Here is an 18,146-nt window from a genome sequence, read left to right on the forward strand (position 1 = left end):
TTTTTAAAAAAATTTTATTGAAGTATAGTTGATTTACAGTGTTGTGTTTGTTTCAGGTGTACAGCAAAGTGATTCAGTTATAGATATACCTATATTCATTCTTTTTCAGATTCTTTACTCACATAGGTTATTACAGAATATTGAGTAGAGTTCCCTGTGCTATACAGTCAGTCCTTGTTGGTTATCTATTTTATCTGTAGTAGCATATATACGTTAATCCCCAGCTCCTAATTTATCTCTCCCCACCGTGTTTCCTCTTTGGTAACCATAAATTTGGTTTTGAAATCTGTGAGTCTATTTCTGTTTTGTAAATAAGTTCATTTGTATCATTTTTGAAAATCAGATTACACATATGAGTGATATCATATGATATTTGTCTTTCTCTATCTGACTTACTTCACTTAGTATGATAATCTCTAAGTCCATCCATGTTGCTGCAGATGGCATCGTTTCATTCTTTATTTATGGCTGAGTAGTATTCCATTGTAGAAATATACCACATCTTCTTTATCCATTCCTCTGTCAATGCATGTATCTTTTTGGATGGTGGTTTTCTCTGGATATATAGGCCCAGGAGTGGGATTGCTGAATCATATGGTAGTTCTGTTTTTAGTTTTTTAAGGAACCTCCATACTGTTCTCCATAGTGGTTGTATCAATTTATATTCCCACTAACAGTATAGGAGGGCTCCCTTTTCTCCACACCCTCTCCAGCATTTATTGTTTGTAGACTTTTAATGATGGCCATTCTGACTGGTGTGAGGTGATACCTTGGGGTTTTGATTTGCATTTTTCTGATAATTCGTGATGTTGAACATCCTTTCATGTGTTTTTTTTTGCCATCTGTATGTCTTTGGAGAAATGTGTATTTATTTAGATCTTCCACCCATTTATTGATTGGATTGTTCCTTTGACATGATCTGCATGAGCTGTTTGTATATTTTGGAGATTAAACCCTTGTCAGTCACTTTGTTGGCAAATATATCCTCCCATTCTGTGGGTTGTCTTTTTGTGTTGTTTATGGTTTCCTTTACTGTGCAAAAGCTTTTATGTTTAATTAGGTCCCATTTGTTTATTTTTGTTTTTATTTTCATTGAAGAGACTGTCTTTTCTCCATTTTATATTCTTGCCTCTTTTGTCATAGATTAAATGACCATTGGTGCATGGGTTTATTTCTGGGCTTTCTATCCTATAACTTCCCATCCTTTAGAAGAAAATCATTGATTTTTCTTGAAGATGTTTCCATCACTAGGAAACAGGCAAAGTTATGTCACTCAAGTTTGCACAGTAAATGTTGAGCCAAACAAACAATTCACACAGACCCTTTAACACCCAACCTGCAGTCTTCACTATTTCACTACTCTGCATGCTTATGATGATAGAAGACATTAAATGAAAACATTAACAAGTAGATTATGTTCATGACCAATAAAAATATCTTTTAAGAAATGGACTCAAGAGTTTTTTGAAAGTAATAAACAATAAAATTTGTATTTGACAATAATTAAACCTCCTCTTGGTTTAACTAGAATTTAATCAAAAGACTAAACCTGCACTTAAATAGGCAGAATTTAGAGTGTATATATGTCATAAAAAAGATGAAATGAGCTAACCTTCTCAGATGTTAAAATGTATTTTAAAGTTGTATTATAGTGATTCTAGTCAGAAAAAAAGGTCAAAGTTATATAAGGAATTTAGGAGGTACATTAAATAAAAAGATAAATTACAAATCAATTATATTGGAGAAGTACCTGGTTATTTGGGAAGAAAAAAACAAAACTGAATTTATACTTCACCCCTTAAACAAAAAATAATTCTGGGTGGATTGAAGAGATCATAGGCTTGAGAAGTACTAGAAAGAATATTGTGTAAAGTTTAAAATGTTGAGTTAGTGAAGCTTCTCTTGGCACCCTTCTAGGGTCTGAAATAGTAAATAGCTTTTAGAAATAATCACATAAAGATTTAAAATTTCTCTGTAGAAAACACAGGGAAAGAGAAAAGGCAAACTTTAGTTGGGTAAAATATTTATTGCATTCATGAAAATACATTTGCATTTTGTAATATAAAAAGAGCTTTTAGATATCAACAAGGAAAAGATGAACAATGCCATAGAAAAGACATTGATAGATAAGTAACAGATGAAGAAGTACAGAGCATTACATTAAGAGCTTATGACAAAATATTCAGGCTTAATCATAATTAGACTGCAAGTCTAAATAATGATGTTTGTTCTCATTTTTGCCACTCAAACAATCCAAATCAGCACAGTGGGTAACATTATTTTATTGTGGCATTAAAGAAAAAATAAGATACTTGTGTAGCACATAGCACTATGAATTGTTTCTAATCTTTCTAGGAAATGATTTGGTAGTATGAAGCAAAATGTAAAATGTGCATATCTTCGGATCTACAAATTTTACTTCTGGGAATGTATCCTAAGGATATGTGTAAATATGCAATGAAAATAATCTCAATATTTTGCATATGTGAAAAATCTCAACCTAAATAGCTATTAGTATGTAAATAATTACATAAATTCATATATTCTTGAAAATTATATTTTTATAATTTTTGAAAAGAAAATTTGAAATTTGAAAATTTGAAAAAAAATTTGAAAATTTGAAAAGAATATTTTCTCTAATATTTTAAAATTATTCAACACAAATGAGTCTTAATTATTTATGGGGGATAGTGTTGCAAAAAGTAACTAATAAAGCTGCATACAATTAATTTTATGGTTGTTTTCCTTTCCTGCTTGATAGTAAGACTTTTATTAAAGAAATTTTAAAATTTCAATTACAATAGATTTGAGTTTTCCTGGGTTTGATTTGAGTTTTGGCTTAGCCTCATGTGATAACTAAATAATTTCCTTATGGTTTGTCTTATAATCTTTATTAGGAAACAGTTGGATGTATCTTGCTTTCTCCATTTTCCTGATGAGTAAAGTAAAATTTTTAAGTACCTGCTTAAGAAAACAGAAGCTAGGACTTGATCCCATTGAAATAAAGAAGCTTTTCATCAAAGTTGCTGGGGAATGAAATGACTACTTTCCTGAGTTACATACTTGGTTCAGTCAACAAGGGCCTGCAAATACCTTCAAATATTGTTGAATCAATCATTTTAATCCTTGTCTTTCAAGTTCTAGTACTCAGTAGAAGCAGTTTGAGATTTTTGTCTCTCACACTGTCCTATTGCAATAATATATTTATTTCTTCATTGACATGCTATAGAGAAATCTACTGTGTGGGTAGTCAGATGATGTTTAAATTTATTGCAGTGCAAATTGAAAACCTACTTGCACTACTGTCAGCAGTTGACCCTTAAGTGCTACTCAGGTTATCAAACCAGATATTTTTAATATTGGGACATAGGAAATAGTTTAATACCAGTTGGTGTGAAAGTAGCTTATTTGCATTAATTAATACAGAATGGCCTGCTATGTGAAAATTTTTTATTACAAAGGATGGCACTGTCAGTGAGGTTGGTACTTTAGACAGCAGTATATTATGGTTAAAATTACATGTTAAATATGAATAATTAAAAAACTGATGCTAGGGAGCTTCTTTGGAATGAAATTTTGTATTATAGACAACATCTCATGAACTAAATTCTGAGAGCAATTTTAGGAGGTTTTTCTATGATGATCAGTTAGTGTATTTAACAGGAAATATATCAGAAAATGATTTATTCCTCTCACTCAAAGGTCTCTTGTATAATAAAGTATATTCTTCTCATGCTGGCTGCTTTTACTTTGCAAGTCATTGGGTTATATCCTGGACACAGTAATCCTACACAAAATTGAAAAATGATGCCCAGGTAATTTTTGTCATCTGCTTTTAAGACTTGAGTCATTAGCCATCATTTTCTTAAATAAAATAAATGTTGTAAATGAAACCATGTTTACCTCATATAATTTCTTCTTAGGTTGTTCACTTTCATAGTATGCCGGCAGTTTTGTATTTCAGCTCAGAGTGAATACACTATGAATACTAAAAACAAACAAAACAATATCCTATCTTTTCCAAATGGGAAGCCTGCTAAGACTCAAATGAAGTAAGAAAAAGTCAAAATATTACTATATATCCTGTGTGAGGATGGCATCATGATGCCTATAGGTTAACAGAATGACTAAATTGGGTTTGTGGCAGATAGTCTGTTTTTTTTTTTAATTAGCATATTTATTTTTATTTGTTTTATATAGATTTTGCCAAATTTAGAGCTGAATTAAACGACATCTAAACTTTATCTTCTCTAGCATCATTTATATTTAGTCTCACCATCTTGAGTATTTTACTATGTCTGCCACTTACCATAGTGGTGATACAGTGAAAGAATCTTACATGGCTCTTCCACGTGGTAACATATTAAAACAATGCTTGCATGCTTGGAATGTGTAAGATCTTGGTTCCAATCATGGTTTTAACAATTGTGTATCCTGAATGGATAGTACTTTTTTTTTTTTTTTTTTTGTAGACAGGGTCCTTTATTTAACTTCTTATAGAAGAAAACATAGAAAACATTTTTATCCACTTTCAAATTGAGGATCAAGGGGAATGACATCAGTGAAAATGTCAGAGTAGGGAACTCTGGGGTGTGTCCATCCCCAGAAACACTGACATAGATGGTAAAACCTGTCAGTAATGATTTTATCAACATATGTAAGTTTTTAAAATTAATTTTTATTGGAATATAGTTGATTTACAATGTGTCAGTTTCTGCTGTACAGCAAAGTAAATCAGTTATACATATATCCACTCTTTTTCAGATTCTTTTCCCATGTAGGTCAGTACCGAATATTGAGTAGAGTTCCCTGTGCTATACAGTAGGTTCTTATTAGTTATCTATATTATATATATAGTACTGTGTATATGTCAATCTTAAAGATTAAAGAAAGTAGACTAAAATATTGCCAAATATTACTTATACCTTAAATTCCCTCCCATATTTATTTTCCCTTTCTACCAACACCTGTTGTTCACAATGTTCACAAAACCTTTTTTAATACAATGTCTTAAAAGGATTTTTGTAGAGCTGCATCTTGTAATTTTGTGAACCGTATTTACTACATTAGAGTATCCTACCTGATGGTCTAGTTTTTCACTGCATAATAAAGATAAAAATTTCCAACAACAGAACCACTACTTACTCATCGTGAAAGGTATTCCATTATCCTAGAACACACTTGGCATCATGATACCACTTACTTCCAAGAGAAACAAACACGCTTTTGTCTACATTGTCTTTTCTCTCACTGCCATTTTTTCGTAAGTACTATTTATTCAGAGACCTGCTTCCTCATAGTTTAGTTTTCCTAGCTGATTGAGTCAATGGCAAATCCATAATCCTATTTTAAATATTCTCAAGGCCATGAAAAAGTATGCTATTTATTCCAATTCGGCAGTTTAATTGCAGTGCAGAAAAGTTCGGCACCCGGAATCTAAGCCTCTGTTTTAAGCATAAATTACTAAAGCACCGTGTTCTTTTTTCTGTAAGTGTAACTCTCCTTGACATGAATCCCCATAGATGTCTTAGGCAATAAATGATATTCCAAGAAAATAATGTGAAAAAGCTAAAGGAGAAGGGGATTTACATTTTTAATTTGATATATTAGATCATCTTTCAATGAAATCTCTTAACTGTGATAATCACAATTAATTCATGCCTACTCGTGTCCATAAATCTTTGGGTGGTACCTTTAAAGGTCTTTCAGAAATAAATCTTTTGCAAAGCTGGAGTCATGCTTCCTGTCCCAGCTCCCTGAGAGAGAGAGTACAGAGACATTAAGTCATAATATGGGTTGTAATCAGACAGACGTAGGCTCAAACTGTGGCTCTGTCTCCTGCTTAAACTTTCAGTGCTTCCAGAGCCTATCACATGAATTATGAATTACAGTTTCTACTTCCTGAGGTCGATTTAAACATAAATGAGCACTCGGCAGAGTCCAGTATATAGTAAATACTCAATTCAATAATTATATTAGTTCCTTCAATGCCAAAGTCAACTGTTATCTTCCCTATGATTGCAGGCTTGAAACAGATTACTAATTGCTTCTTGGAAAGCTTATGGTTTATAATCTGCAAGTTCTAATTTAACCAAGACCTGCACCTGGAGCCCTTTATACTAATATAATATTTCCTAACTTTGTCACCCCAAATGGATGAAGAGCTCTTTGGGGGCAGGGGTCATGTTTATTACAGTCTTTGCATTTGGCAAGGTACTTAACTTACAAGCTTGCATATAATTAGTATTCAACACATGTTTATAAACTGACAGATAGACAACATATAGGAGTAAATAAAAATTACCAATTGATACTCTTTTGTATTTTACTCTATTTTAAAAATGAGTTTTATCCCCATAATTTTTTTTTGGAATGGTACCTAGTGTAGTGCCTGTGTCAAAAAGATTACTTAACAGACATTTGATAACTGAATGGATGTAGCTAGTTTTCGTTTGTAGAACATGAACACCACCACTATGGGTAACGTCTGTATGTTTCTTGTGTTTAAGTTCTGGCAGGCCTTCCTTAAATATGCCTGTTTTTTTTTCTTTCTTCCAGTAATATCTCATGCTATGTCTGTGTTATGTGTGCAGGTAGTCTTCGTTTTTTAAAGATTCTGGAATTGCCAACATGCCTATTTTCTAAATTGCATTTGTAACTTCAAGATCCATACTTGCTGCATGTTCTCAGTCATTCACAAACATGTTCAGAACAGCAGAACATCTGTGTTGCCTGATGCACACTTTCCCAGCTGAGATCAAAGAAGGTGATGCAAGGCCTTCTTGTTCCAGCTTTCATACTGTAAATTAGTGTCTCTTTCATGGTCTTTTAGTGCTGTTTTTTCAAAAATGTTTGTGCTTTTTGTTGATGATTTTGCTGTTTAAAATATTCCCAAGCATAGTGCTGAAGTGCTGTCCAGTGTTATTAAGTGCAGGAAGGCTGTGATGTGCTTTACAGAGAAAATACGTGTGTTAGGTAAGCTTCATTCAGGCATGAGTTACAATACTGTTGGCCATGAGCTCAGTGCTAATGAATCAACAATATTTAGTGTTAGATACAGTGTCTTCACATAAAAAAACACATGAAAAGATGGTATGTATTGATTGGTCGATGAAAATGTAACCAGAGACCCACAGGAACCTAACCCTATATTTCTCCCAGGAGCAATCATTCAGTATTTGCTAATTCAGGGTTTACGATGACTTATAGATCATAACTATAGCAAATAATGATAATCAGTTATACCACTCATGGTGATTAATATTTAGTAATCAGTCTCTTATTAGGATCCTAAAGTAAGGTAGAGGTGGTGGGGATCAGATTGGTTTGCAGGCTCTTATGATGCCTTCTGTACCTCCCAATACATTTTGGCATCATGAGACTGAATGTCATCTCAAGTCCAGCTTCCAGGAGTAAGCACTGATCACGTTTTTACATAGTATATCTCAATTTTGCCCCACACCTACTACCTTTGCCATAACTATTCACGCTCTGTAACAAGCAGTGGAACATCATTTGCAGAGATGGGATGAATATGTAATTTTTGACTGTGAAATGTCTCTGTCCCCAAGGATCTCATCAAGTGTTCAGTTCGGCTCTCATTATGCAACAGCCAATCATTATAGGAAAAAGACTGTTTCTAACATTAGGGACTCCAATTTTATCCTCTAATCGTAAAACAAGACCTACCTAGCCAATGTAGAAGAGGAACGTAGGATAAAAGGAAATGAGGAGTGTTAAAAAAGAATAGAAATGCTATTCAAGGAAGGAAAGAGAGATGCAGATTAACACAGACTGAATTTAGCCCAATGTGCCTCAATACAGATGTTCAGTAAAGCTGAGTCTAATTCTCCTTGAAAACTCCCCCTTTCAAAATCTCTGCAACACTATGCAAACAAACATAAAGAAATGTCTACCTCTAACCCTGTTGAAAATCTCTCCTACCTTATACTCTTTACATTCTGTGGTGGACATACAATGCAATTTTAATTATGGAAAATTACGAAGTATTTGAGATCTTCTGGGAGTACACACACACACACACACACACACACACACACACACACACACCCCAAGGGACAGTGGATTTAGTGGAAAGAGTTCTAAGCTAGGAAAAAAGGGCTAGGTTCTAATTACCTGTAAATGGCAAGCTGCTGGCTTTGTAGGGAACTTACAGTTGAGGCTAAATCTCTGCAACTTGTTTGCTATGTGTTTGCAGGTTAGGCAGGATTAACTTTTTTAAATTAAAGTATAGTTGACTTGCAATATTATATTAGTTTCGGGTATACAACGTAGTGATTTAATATTTTTATAGTTTATGCACATACAATATTATTAACTATACTCCCTGTGCTGTACCTTGCGTCCCTGTGACTTATTTTATAACTGGTAGTTTGTACCTCTTAATTCCTTTCACCTGTTTTGTTCATCTCTGACCCTCCTCCCTCTGGCAACCACTAGTTCTCTGTATCTGTGACGTTCAATTCTTTATTGTGATCTTCCATCTCAGCATACCAGCTGAGAGAAACAAATGCTGTATTAGGCTAAGAACTACAAAGCAGAAAGTGGATTTATATATCCCTCTCTCTAAATCCCATCATTGGGAGACCATCTAAGTTCTTTGGATTCATACATTGAGAAGAGCCAGCAACCTCTATAATTCTATATTATATAAATATGATAGAGACCAAAATTCAATGGTTATATCCATCCAGTTTTGTCTCAGTGGTTATTTTGGCTTGCTTTGACTAAAACAGTAGTTCACAGGAACTCTCTCTCAAGATGGATGTGAGCCTAGAATTCGGGTACAGTGTGTTAGGTGATTAACAGATGGGATGAAGTTTCTTTTTACCCATAACATCATTGACACATTTGTCTGCTTCGAAGACCAAGTGTTCACTTGGCAGTTTGCTTTGGCAGCAGAACTTTCGGAGTTGAAAAAAAATGTTTATAGAGGTGGTCACATTTCTCACCTCTTTGTCAGCTATAGTAGTAAATTCAAGATTTAAAATTTGTAGTCAAATATGGAATTTATATTATAGAACACAATATGAAAGCCAAAATAGACACCAGGAAAAGTTATTTTCACTTCTATGACTCTATAGTGAAGGCAATCTCAGATTTAATAGTTATTCCAAAAGAAATGGGGGAATAAAGCTTCATTGTAAAACACAGTATTATAACAAATGGGGGAAGGATTGTAATTTCAATGCAAAGAGAGAACACTAGTATTGCTTTACAGAATATGTGGCCAATCATGTTTAATTGAAGCTATTGCAGTGAGAAATAACAATTTAACTTCTAGGGAGTTTCAATTGACAGCATTATATTTGTGCAACATATATCCACTACAGGAATAAAAGAAACTTTTATAATTGCATGCTGAAAAATGGAAGTATCAACATAAGTTTTGTAAATCTTGCAAATAATAACAATATAGCTAGATGGAAAAAATTTTCTTCACTAGATCCACATAGCTTAGAGAAAAATAATTTCATTGAAATGTCACATACTTATCATCTCTTTCCCTAACCCGTCTTTTGCAATTTTCCTCATTCCTCTGTATTCTACTATTCCACCATCTTTAATTAGTAAGAACCAAAATATAGGGATATCTTTGCATCATCCACTATGTTCCTTAATGTCACCCCATCATGGATTCTGTGATCCTGGGGAAGATGCCCTTTAAAAAGAAACAAGGCTCTTTATAAGATGGCACTAAAGTCTCTTGAAGATACATACTTGCAACCAACTATTTAACATATAATTTTCAACTATTTCTATGAAGTGATTGGGGTGTTACCCCATTTTGTCTCCACAAACACTTTAAGCTGCAAGAGTTTTTCCCCATCAGAATCATTACTCAACAAATATTGATTGCATGTTGCATGCAAACATGGCGCCATATAAGGTGATGTGGAAGATGCAAAGGTAATGCGCACCTGGACCTGACAACATTTTAGTGGGAAAAAGAAACAAGTACTTAAAATATTTATCTAACTTACGTTACAGGGTGAGAATTGTCCTAAGAGTCGAAAGTAAACTGTGAGAGAGACAGATTTCTACTGAAGCCTATGCAGAGGCTATAATGGAAGGAGGGGAAATTTTCACCTGAGTGAGGGTAGATGTCCTAAAAAAAAGAAAAAGAGAGAGAGAGATGCTCAGGATACTCAGGATATACAGAAGGAATTTGTCTGAGGTAATTGAAGTATAGACTAAGTGAAAGGAAGTAGTGGATGATAAGGGTGGGAAAACGTGTAGGACCCAAAATACCAAAACCCGTGAATATCATTGAAGTGGTTTGAACTTTATTTTATAGGCAGTGAGGAATCACTGAATATTTCAAACAAGTTAGCAAAATATTCAGAATCATACTAAATATAGAGTGGATTGAATAAGGAATGGGATTGATGGTAGAAAGAAAGATTAGGAGGTTATTACAGTAAGGCTCAGAAAGGGTAATAAACTCCAGAACTAGAATATTTCACATTTTGAATTCTCTCTAAAACCAATTTTAGATTTCCTGGATTTTATCAAAAACATATATACCCATTAAGATGGAGCCTTTATTCCAAACTAGGGTCTATAACGCTTCTTTTTTTTCTTTTTCAGATTTTTCATTATTCGTATACTGCTTCATATGTGATTTACAATATACACACTAGGTAAGTTCTTTGATTTTCTGGTTTCCATGAGCAACTGTCCAACTAAATTGTTGGTGTAGGTGTCAATTTGTTCATGTAAAAATATTTACCTTTTTTCAAGGGAAGTTTGGGAGTTAAATCCTCCAGAAGTAGAGGACTCCGTCTTGCAGTATGCGGCCTGGGGCGTCCAAGGGCAGCAGCTGGTAAGCACAGGCATTGGTATGCTCTGAGTACTGTCAGCCAGGGCCCTATGGAAAATGCTTACAGAAGCCACTCGTAAAAATTGTCCTGTTATACTGGATGATTTTAATTTACCTTAATATCTTTTATCTAGTATTTTAATTTAAGAATATATCAAATAGTACCAGTATAATGTTATCAATTAATTAAAAGAAAAAAGTTTATAATGTGTGATTAAACTGCTAGTTAATAATGAAACCCAGAAGAGATCCAAGAATACTAAGGCCTAGTTCTGTAAAATTTCTGTTACATAATGTTTTATTTATTCTTAAAGCACTGTTCATGGCAAAAATTTAAGACGGAAGTCTACACTTGACAATGTTCTCTCAAGATTTTTTCTCATATATTTTGGAATGATCACAAACTCAAAAAGAGAATGATTGATGTATAAAAGCAGTTTGAGCTTCATGATATTCTTGTGTCTCATGGGTGCCTGGATTTAGACTTTAAGGTAAAATTGCTCAGGAAGTGGTATTGCTTGCTTGTATGGCTTGAGCATACTCAAAAGTACTACACATGGCCAAACTGATTTCTAAATTGTTTGTGTGTTTATATGCCTACTAGCAACAATGTGAGAATCCCCTTTGTTCCATATCCTCACGAACACCTAGTTTTTCCAGACTATTATTTGTTAATAATGACATTATTGCTTCTTCCATTCCAATTTTTATGTTTTCTAATTTATTAAATTCTTCTTGCACTAGCTACCCTATGAATGTGCCTAGTTATGGTGAGGTAGTTTCTTTTTTTGTGGGAAGATTTTTTAAAATGTATTCTATTATGATTGTAACAGTAAGGTTTAGATTTATTTTTGAATACGTTTTGGTAATTTATGCATTTCTAAAAGTCCATTTCACCTAAATTTTCAAATTTTTAGCATAATATTTTTATAACTTCTTAGTGTTCTTTTAATCTTAGCATGTGTTGCTGTATTTTTCTTGTTTCCTAATACTATTTATAAGTATTTTATTTTCATGATCAACTTTGGTTGATATTTATAAATTTCACATTTGTCTTCTCATAAAGGCAAATTTTAAATTTATTTGATCCTTTCTAGTATAATGTTAGTGTTCTCTTTTTCTTTTCCAATAAAACATGGAAGACTATAGAATTTTCTCTAAATGTTGCTTAATCTTCATCCAACAATTTGATAGTAATATTTTTAATAGTATTTAGTTAGAATATTTTTTTAAATTTATTGCATATTCTTATTTCAGGTGCGTTATTTTGATGTTTGTTTTTAAATTTACAAAAAGGTGAAATTGGTTTTGAAACTAATTTGTAAAGTTCAAAAACAGATCTTTGTAATAGTCACTTAGAAAATGATAAGACTTGATTAATGGCTTAATATAAACTTTTATAAATGTTTTCCCTGCGATAGGTACAGCATTTTATATGTGCCTATTGGGTCTATCTTAATACATAATTATGTTTTACATAATACATAAGTTAAAGTACATAAGACTTTAACTCCTTAGTAGTGATGGTGGATATATGGTCTTTTTCTTTAGTGTTCTGTAGGTTTTATATTATATAATTTGAACTATGCTTTTAAGAATGAGGGGGGTTAAATGTTAAATACATCTTTTAGTAAATTGAAATTCTTCATATTCTTATCAATATGTTCATCTTATTTGCCTTTAATAATTCTGATCAACCAACCCTAACCCTAACCTTTAACAGAAGTTAGAATCCTCTAGTTTTGTTTGTTTGCTTGTATTTACTTAGAATTGCTGCTTCAGTAACAGCTGAGTGGGTTGAGATATGTTTTTTAATTTCCCATTACCATCATTTCATTATGATAATTTAGGAAATATAAATATTTTCCTTACCAAAGTGCATATTATTAGTTTTATTCCATTTTATAAATCTAAGAAATACTTTCTTAAGCTAATTGGTGAAACAGATATTTCACGTTACAATAAGGCTGTGGAATAATGTACTATAACTAAACAATGCATGTTTTCATTAAAAAACTTCTGGACCCTGAAATATTCTGGACGTGAATATACCTGAGATAGAGTCTCGGCCAGTGGTTGGTTATGTGACTTTGGCCAAATCATTTTTCCTCTCAGCACCTCATTTTCATCAGTAGTAAAATGAAAGCATTTGACTGTGCTTTTTGACCTCCCTCATATTACATTCTATATAATTCTAAATATTATATTCTATATTTAACTGGGATTATTTAAACCTTAAAGATTTACCAACAACATTGAGAGAAACATATACAAAGTTGCCAGACATTAGACCTGAAGCTTCTTGAGCATCTTTATTTTATAAAGAAATCCTGTATAACACAGTGTATTCACTGCCTTATCCACACTAAATGGTTGAATAATTGATTAAATTATTATGAAGAAAACAAGCCAGTAATTTAAAATGAAAAAATATTGCAATGGTTCAAATACCATAGATTATAGACAGTATATTTGCATTTATCCTGTGTCTATTTTAGACATTTAAAACAATGTGTTTAATATACCTGTGTAGGGCTGTCTCTAGATCCATTCCATTATAATATTCCTGAAGAGTGACAGCAGAAGCTGCATAAGATATGCTAGATATGAAGGGGCAGGTCTGCTCCAGAGAAGTCAGGGATCAGTGTACGGATGGGCGGTGGTGAGTGGGCGCCAGGAGGTGGGCAGGCGCTGCAGTCCTACCGCTTCACTCTGCTGCTGTCAACCAGAGAGCTGGTCCATTAGGCCAGAGGCAAATTCTAAACACACAAAATGTTAGAACACAGAAACCCAAAATAACTTCATGTTCGTGTCACTGGAGAATCCTTAGCAAAAATGTATAAAACTTTGATTAGTTTTAAATGACTCTTTTTCTCCAAGCCTGAGAGCAACCTACACCTGTGCCAAAATAAGTTTTATACCCTAAAGGAAGTAGTGTTAGTTGTATGCATTTTCTTTAATGATTCCTATTTGTTATTGATTCCTTATTCTTTAATATATTTGAGAAAATCATAAAAATACTAAAAATTTACAAAAATCATAGATTCTCTCATGGGGGTCATTTTGCAGGTGATTGAATCCTCATCCATTACTTACTAGCTGTTGATTTTGAGACTATTACTTAATCTCTACATGCCTTAGTTTTCTTCTCTTTAAAATGGTGACAATAGCAGTGCTTTACTAATAATGCTATTCTGGTATTTAATGTATAAATACAAAGCATTTTGAAAAACATCTAGCATATAGTATTTTAGAGATGTTAATTTTTACTGTTTTAAAAAGATTTTAAAAAAATGTGTCACTTGAATTTTAACTTCTTCAGGAATTTTGGTGTTACTAGTTTTTTTGAGAAATAAGCCTAAGTTCTTTGTAATGGCATTTTCCAAAGTCATTTGGGAAAATTTGGGGATAAGTTCCATTCTTGTTGAGGTTATTTTTTGTGCAAGTAAACATAAATTCAATATAATTAAAGGGCATATCTCTGCAAATGGCTAACGGTCCATTTCATGTGAATATGACAGGCTTTGTCACTATTCGAAGCCATCAGCAAAAGTCAGCGATATGATTATACCAGAGATGAGCCACTGCAATACTTTAGTTTTGCATTAAATTAATCAGAGTCCTGTAGTGTTTATAAACTAAGGACAATTGAGTTTTTCATCCTTAATTCTCACTCCCTAATTTTATTTGCTATAAAATAAATCCCTGGCTATAGAGAAGAAAGGTAAGAGATTGGGCATAATTTATAGATAAAGAGGGTCTGAGTTAGAATTCAAAGGATGGAGAATTTTTTAGTAACACTAGGTGTAGGGGAAAACAGTTTGATTGTGGCCAACTTTGTGGGAAAAAAACCTGACACAATACGGCATGTATTATTTAGAGAAGGCAGTGAGTAGACCACTTAAGCTGTAGCAAATGTTTTATAAAAAGAAATGGTGGATACTGAAGCAGGAAGAAATATGTTAGTCATTCAACTGAAAAGAATTCTGGTTTAAGAGGGCGCAGCCTTTTTCTTTCCAAAGTAACTTCATCTTATAAAAGTTAAAATCACTCATTGTAGAACATTTGAGAAGTCATATAATTATATGAATTCATGTAAATTCATATATAAAAATTAAATATACCTTATCTATAATTTTACCGTAAGAATTGAAAGCTTCTGAAAAATCAGATGAAGTCTGAGCATAAGAAGGAAAAAACATTTCACTGATTAAAATACACTCTCAAGGGCTTCCCTGGTGGCGCAGTGGTTGAGAGTCCGCCTGCCGATGCAGGGGGCACGGGTTCGTGCCCCGGTCCGGGAAGATCCCACATGCCGCGGAGCGGCCAGGCCCGTGAGCCACGGCCGCTGAGCCTGTGCATCCGGAGCCTGTGCTCCGCAACGGGAGAGGCCACAGCAGTGAGAGGCCCGCGTACTGCAAAAAAAATAAAAAATTAAAAAAAAAAAATACACTCTAGAATCAGAAAAAACTCAATTCAAGCTCAGATTCTGGTTTTTGTTTTGTGACTTATGGAAGGTTGAAAGCTTTAAGCTTAAACTTGCTCATTTTAAAAATGAAAGAAAATCATAACTACTCCCAGTTTTGCTTGAGGTTTAAATGAGATAGGTAATGTGCACAAGTCAAGATTTTCCAGTAAACAGTATTAATAGTGTATATAGCTATATATGTATATGTGTATTCAGAGAAAGAGAGATTGAAAACCTGCCTCAAACAATTATGGGCGCAGTCCGGCTGGCTGGAAACTGATAAGATTTAATATCACAGTCTTGAACTGCAGTCCTGAGGCCTTCAACTCATTGGATAAAGACCAACCACATTATTCCTTACTTAAAATGAACTGATTGTAAATGTTAATCATATCTGCAAACTGCTTTCACAGCCAGACCAGTATTTGACCAAGCAGGCACCATAACTCAGCCAAATTTACACATAAAATTAGCCATCACAGCATAGTAAGCACTCAATAAATGATAGCTGTTAATTTGATTCCCACTTGTCCTTTCATGTAATAACATAATTAATTCAGAATTTCATCATCTTTCCCCTAAAAATTTTTGCAGCTTATTTTCTAAAGTCCCTTCTTCAATTGCTAGCCATTCTAATTCACACCCGCAGAGATATGGTTAACAATGCACATCCTTAGCAACTCCCACAAGGTTATGAAATGTCACTGAGATGACACACAATTTCATTGATGTGACACACAAAATGTGACTAAGGTGTCACATCATCTGACTCCTGACACTTCGTCACAGAACACAGCACAGATTTTTTTCTACTTGAACCAAACTCTGTAATTTCCAGAGGGTGACACAGGGCTGCTTTGTGCTCCGAGTGATTCCCCTTTCTATACCCATTGTTTTCTTTTCGTCAGAACTCTTTGTCAAATACTTTCCCTCCTCTTCTCTGGTAATTTTTCCCCAGCATTTCTACATCTAAGTGAATTGCTTACTTCTCAAGATTCTAATATTGTTCTATTTTATTTCAAATTTTTACAGTATTTTATATTATTTATTTACATTGCTTTCTTCCACCACTGAGCTATAGTCTTTTCCAGAGCAGACAGAAGAAAGAATATGCTAAATGTCCCTCTCCTCTCTCTCTCTTTCTCTCTGTCTCCCTTTATCTCTCTCTCTCCCCCTGCCTCTGTCTTCCCCTCATCTTCCTCCCCCCTTCCTTCTTCATAAAATTCATCTTAGCACAAGGCAAAATGTAGATTTAATAAGAAATTAATGAAAGGCTAACTGTTGTTTCCATGGATAATGGGATGCCAAAGGTTTTGAGGATGGCATAATGTGAAAAGAAATCATTCCTGAAAAGACAGGTCTGGCAGGAAAGTTTAATTTAAAATAGAGTGTAGGTAACTGAGTCTAAAGGCCGAGACCTAGGTTTAGAGGCCATTAGTATAATCTAGAACTGATTTGATAAATAACAATATATTTAAGAGATGAACACATCAAGTTTTAAACTGAGATCTAAAATGTGTTTGCAGTCCAACAATAAAAATTGTCTTATAAATACTTATTCAAGTAAATTACATTATGCATATATTATATGTATATTTTTGCAAATAATCTCATTTTAGACTCTTAATTTATTTAAACCACTTTATTGAGTACAAATAAAAGATTGACACATACAAAAGGCTGTACTTTGCATTGACTACATACAAAAGACTGTACATATTTAATGTGTAAAACTTGAGATGAAAATAAGTATACACCCATGAAACCATCAGCACCTTCAATGGCATAAACACATCCATCACCTCCAAAAGATGTTTACTGCCCTCTTTAATTTTTTGTGTGATAAGAACACTTAACATAAGGTAGACTCCTTCTTTGATATTGCTAGTATTTTTTCAGTCTATTCAGGATAAAATAAAATCACCATACCCATTCTTCCAATGGCATAAAGCTTTAAAAATATCCAGTGTGTTACTTAATTTATCACAATTTAGGTGTTTAGATAAATCACTTTTCTACATTTTATTATCTATATTTTTGAAGAACGTAATGTTTAGGTAATTGTCGAAATACAAATAAAAATGATCAAACTTTCCTATCACCTACATTTTTACTTACTAGAGATTTACCTTAAAATTGTATTAAAATCTGGGCTTCCTTGGTGGCGCAGTGGTTGCGCGTCCGCCTGCCGATGCAGGGGAGCCGGGTTCGCGCCCTGGTCTGGGAGGATCCCGCGTGCCGCGGAGGGGCTGGGCCCGTGAGCCGTGGCTGCTGGGCCTGCGCGTCCGGAGCCTGTGCTCCGCAACGGGAAAAAATTGTTTTAAAATCTTAAGTGATTAGCAATGGTTCATTGCCTCTAGGAGAGTTTCAATTTCTGTGGTGTATCTGCTTAAGTTTTCATTAAGATTTAATGAAAATTTAACTAATTAATTAATTTCATTAATTAATGTAAACATTTTGAACAATTTTATTGACTTTTCCAGGGTGACTTTAATCCTTCTTTGTTTAAAAGCAGGTGTTTAAGTAGCATTTTTCAAACATGTTGCTGAAATCTCATGTCCCCTACTAAAAATCAATATGATTTTGCTTCATATGCCATTAAGTATGTTTTTCTCCAGTATAAAAGTAATCATTTTAATTGTCATTAAGATGTATTCAAGAAATACATGATAAGCATTTGCAAATATAAGATATACATGTACATACTCATACACACACTACACGCACACATAGTCACACACACACACATTCACTCCCTGCTGCTGGTGTTATGTGCATTTGGAACGAAAGTCTGGGGTTTAGAGTCCTAGCATACCAACATACCAGAGGTGACAT

General features: G+C 33.7%; 1 protein-coding gene across 2 annotated transcripts in view; it reads left to right on the top strand.

Moving 5' to 3' along the window:
- Positions 1 to 18,146, top strand: part of DPP10 (dipeptidyl peptidase like 10) — a 685,210-nt gene that overhangs the window by 509,049 nt on the left and 158,015 nt on the right. For both annotated transcript variants that reach the window (XR_002890440.2, XM_024114996.2), the window contains exons 6-7: positions 10,612 to 10,664; positions 10,765 to 10,846. Coding sequence is in view for 1 of the 2 variants with exons in the window: in XM_024114996.2 (XP_023970764.1) it covers positions 10,612 to 10,664; positions 10,765 to 10,846 (135 nt within the window). In the remaining variant the exon portion in view is untranslated. The remainder of the gene's footprint in view (positions 1 to 10,611; positions 10,665 to 10,764; positions 10,847 to 18,146) is intronic.

This window comes from Physeter macrocephalus, chromosome 2 (assembly GCF_002837175.3).
Source record: "Physeter macrocephalus isolate SW-GA chromosome 2, ASM283717v5, whole genome shotgun sequence".
Lineage (NCBI taxonomy): Eukaryota > Metazoa > Chordata > Mammalia > Artiodactyla > Physeteridae > Physeter > Physeter macrocephalus.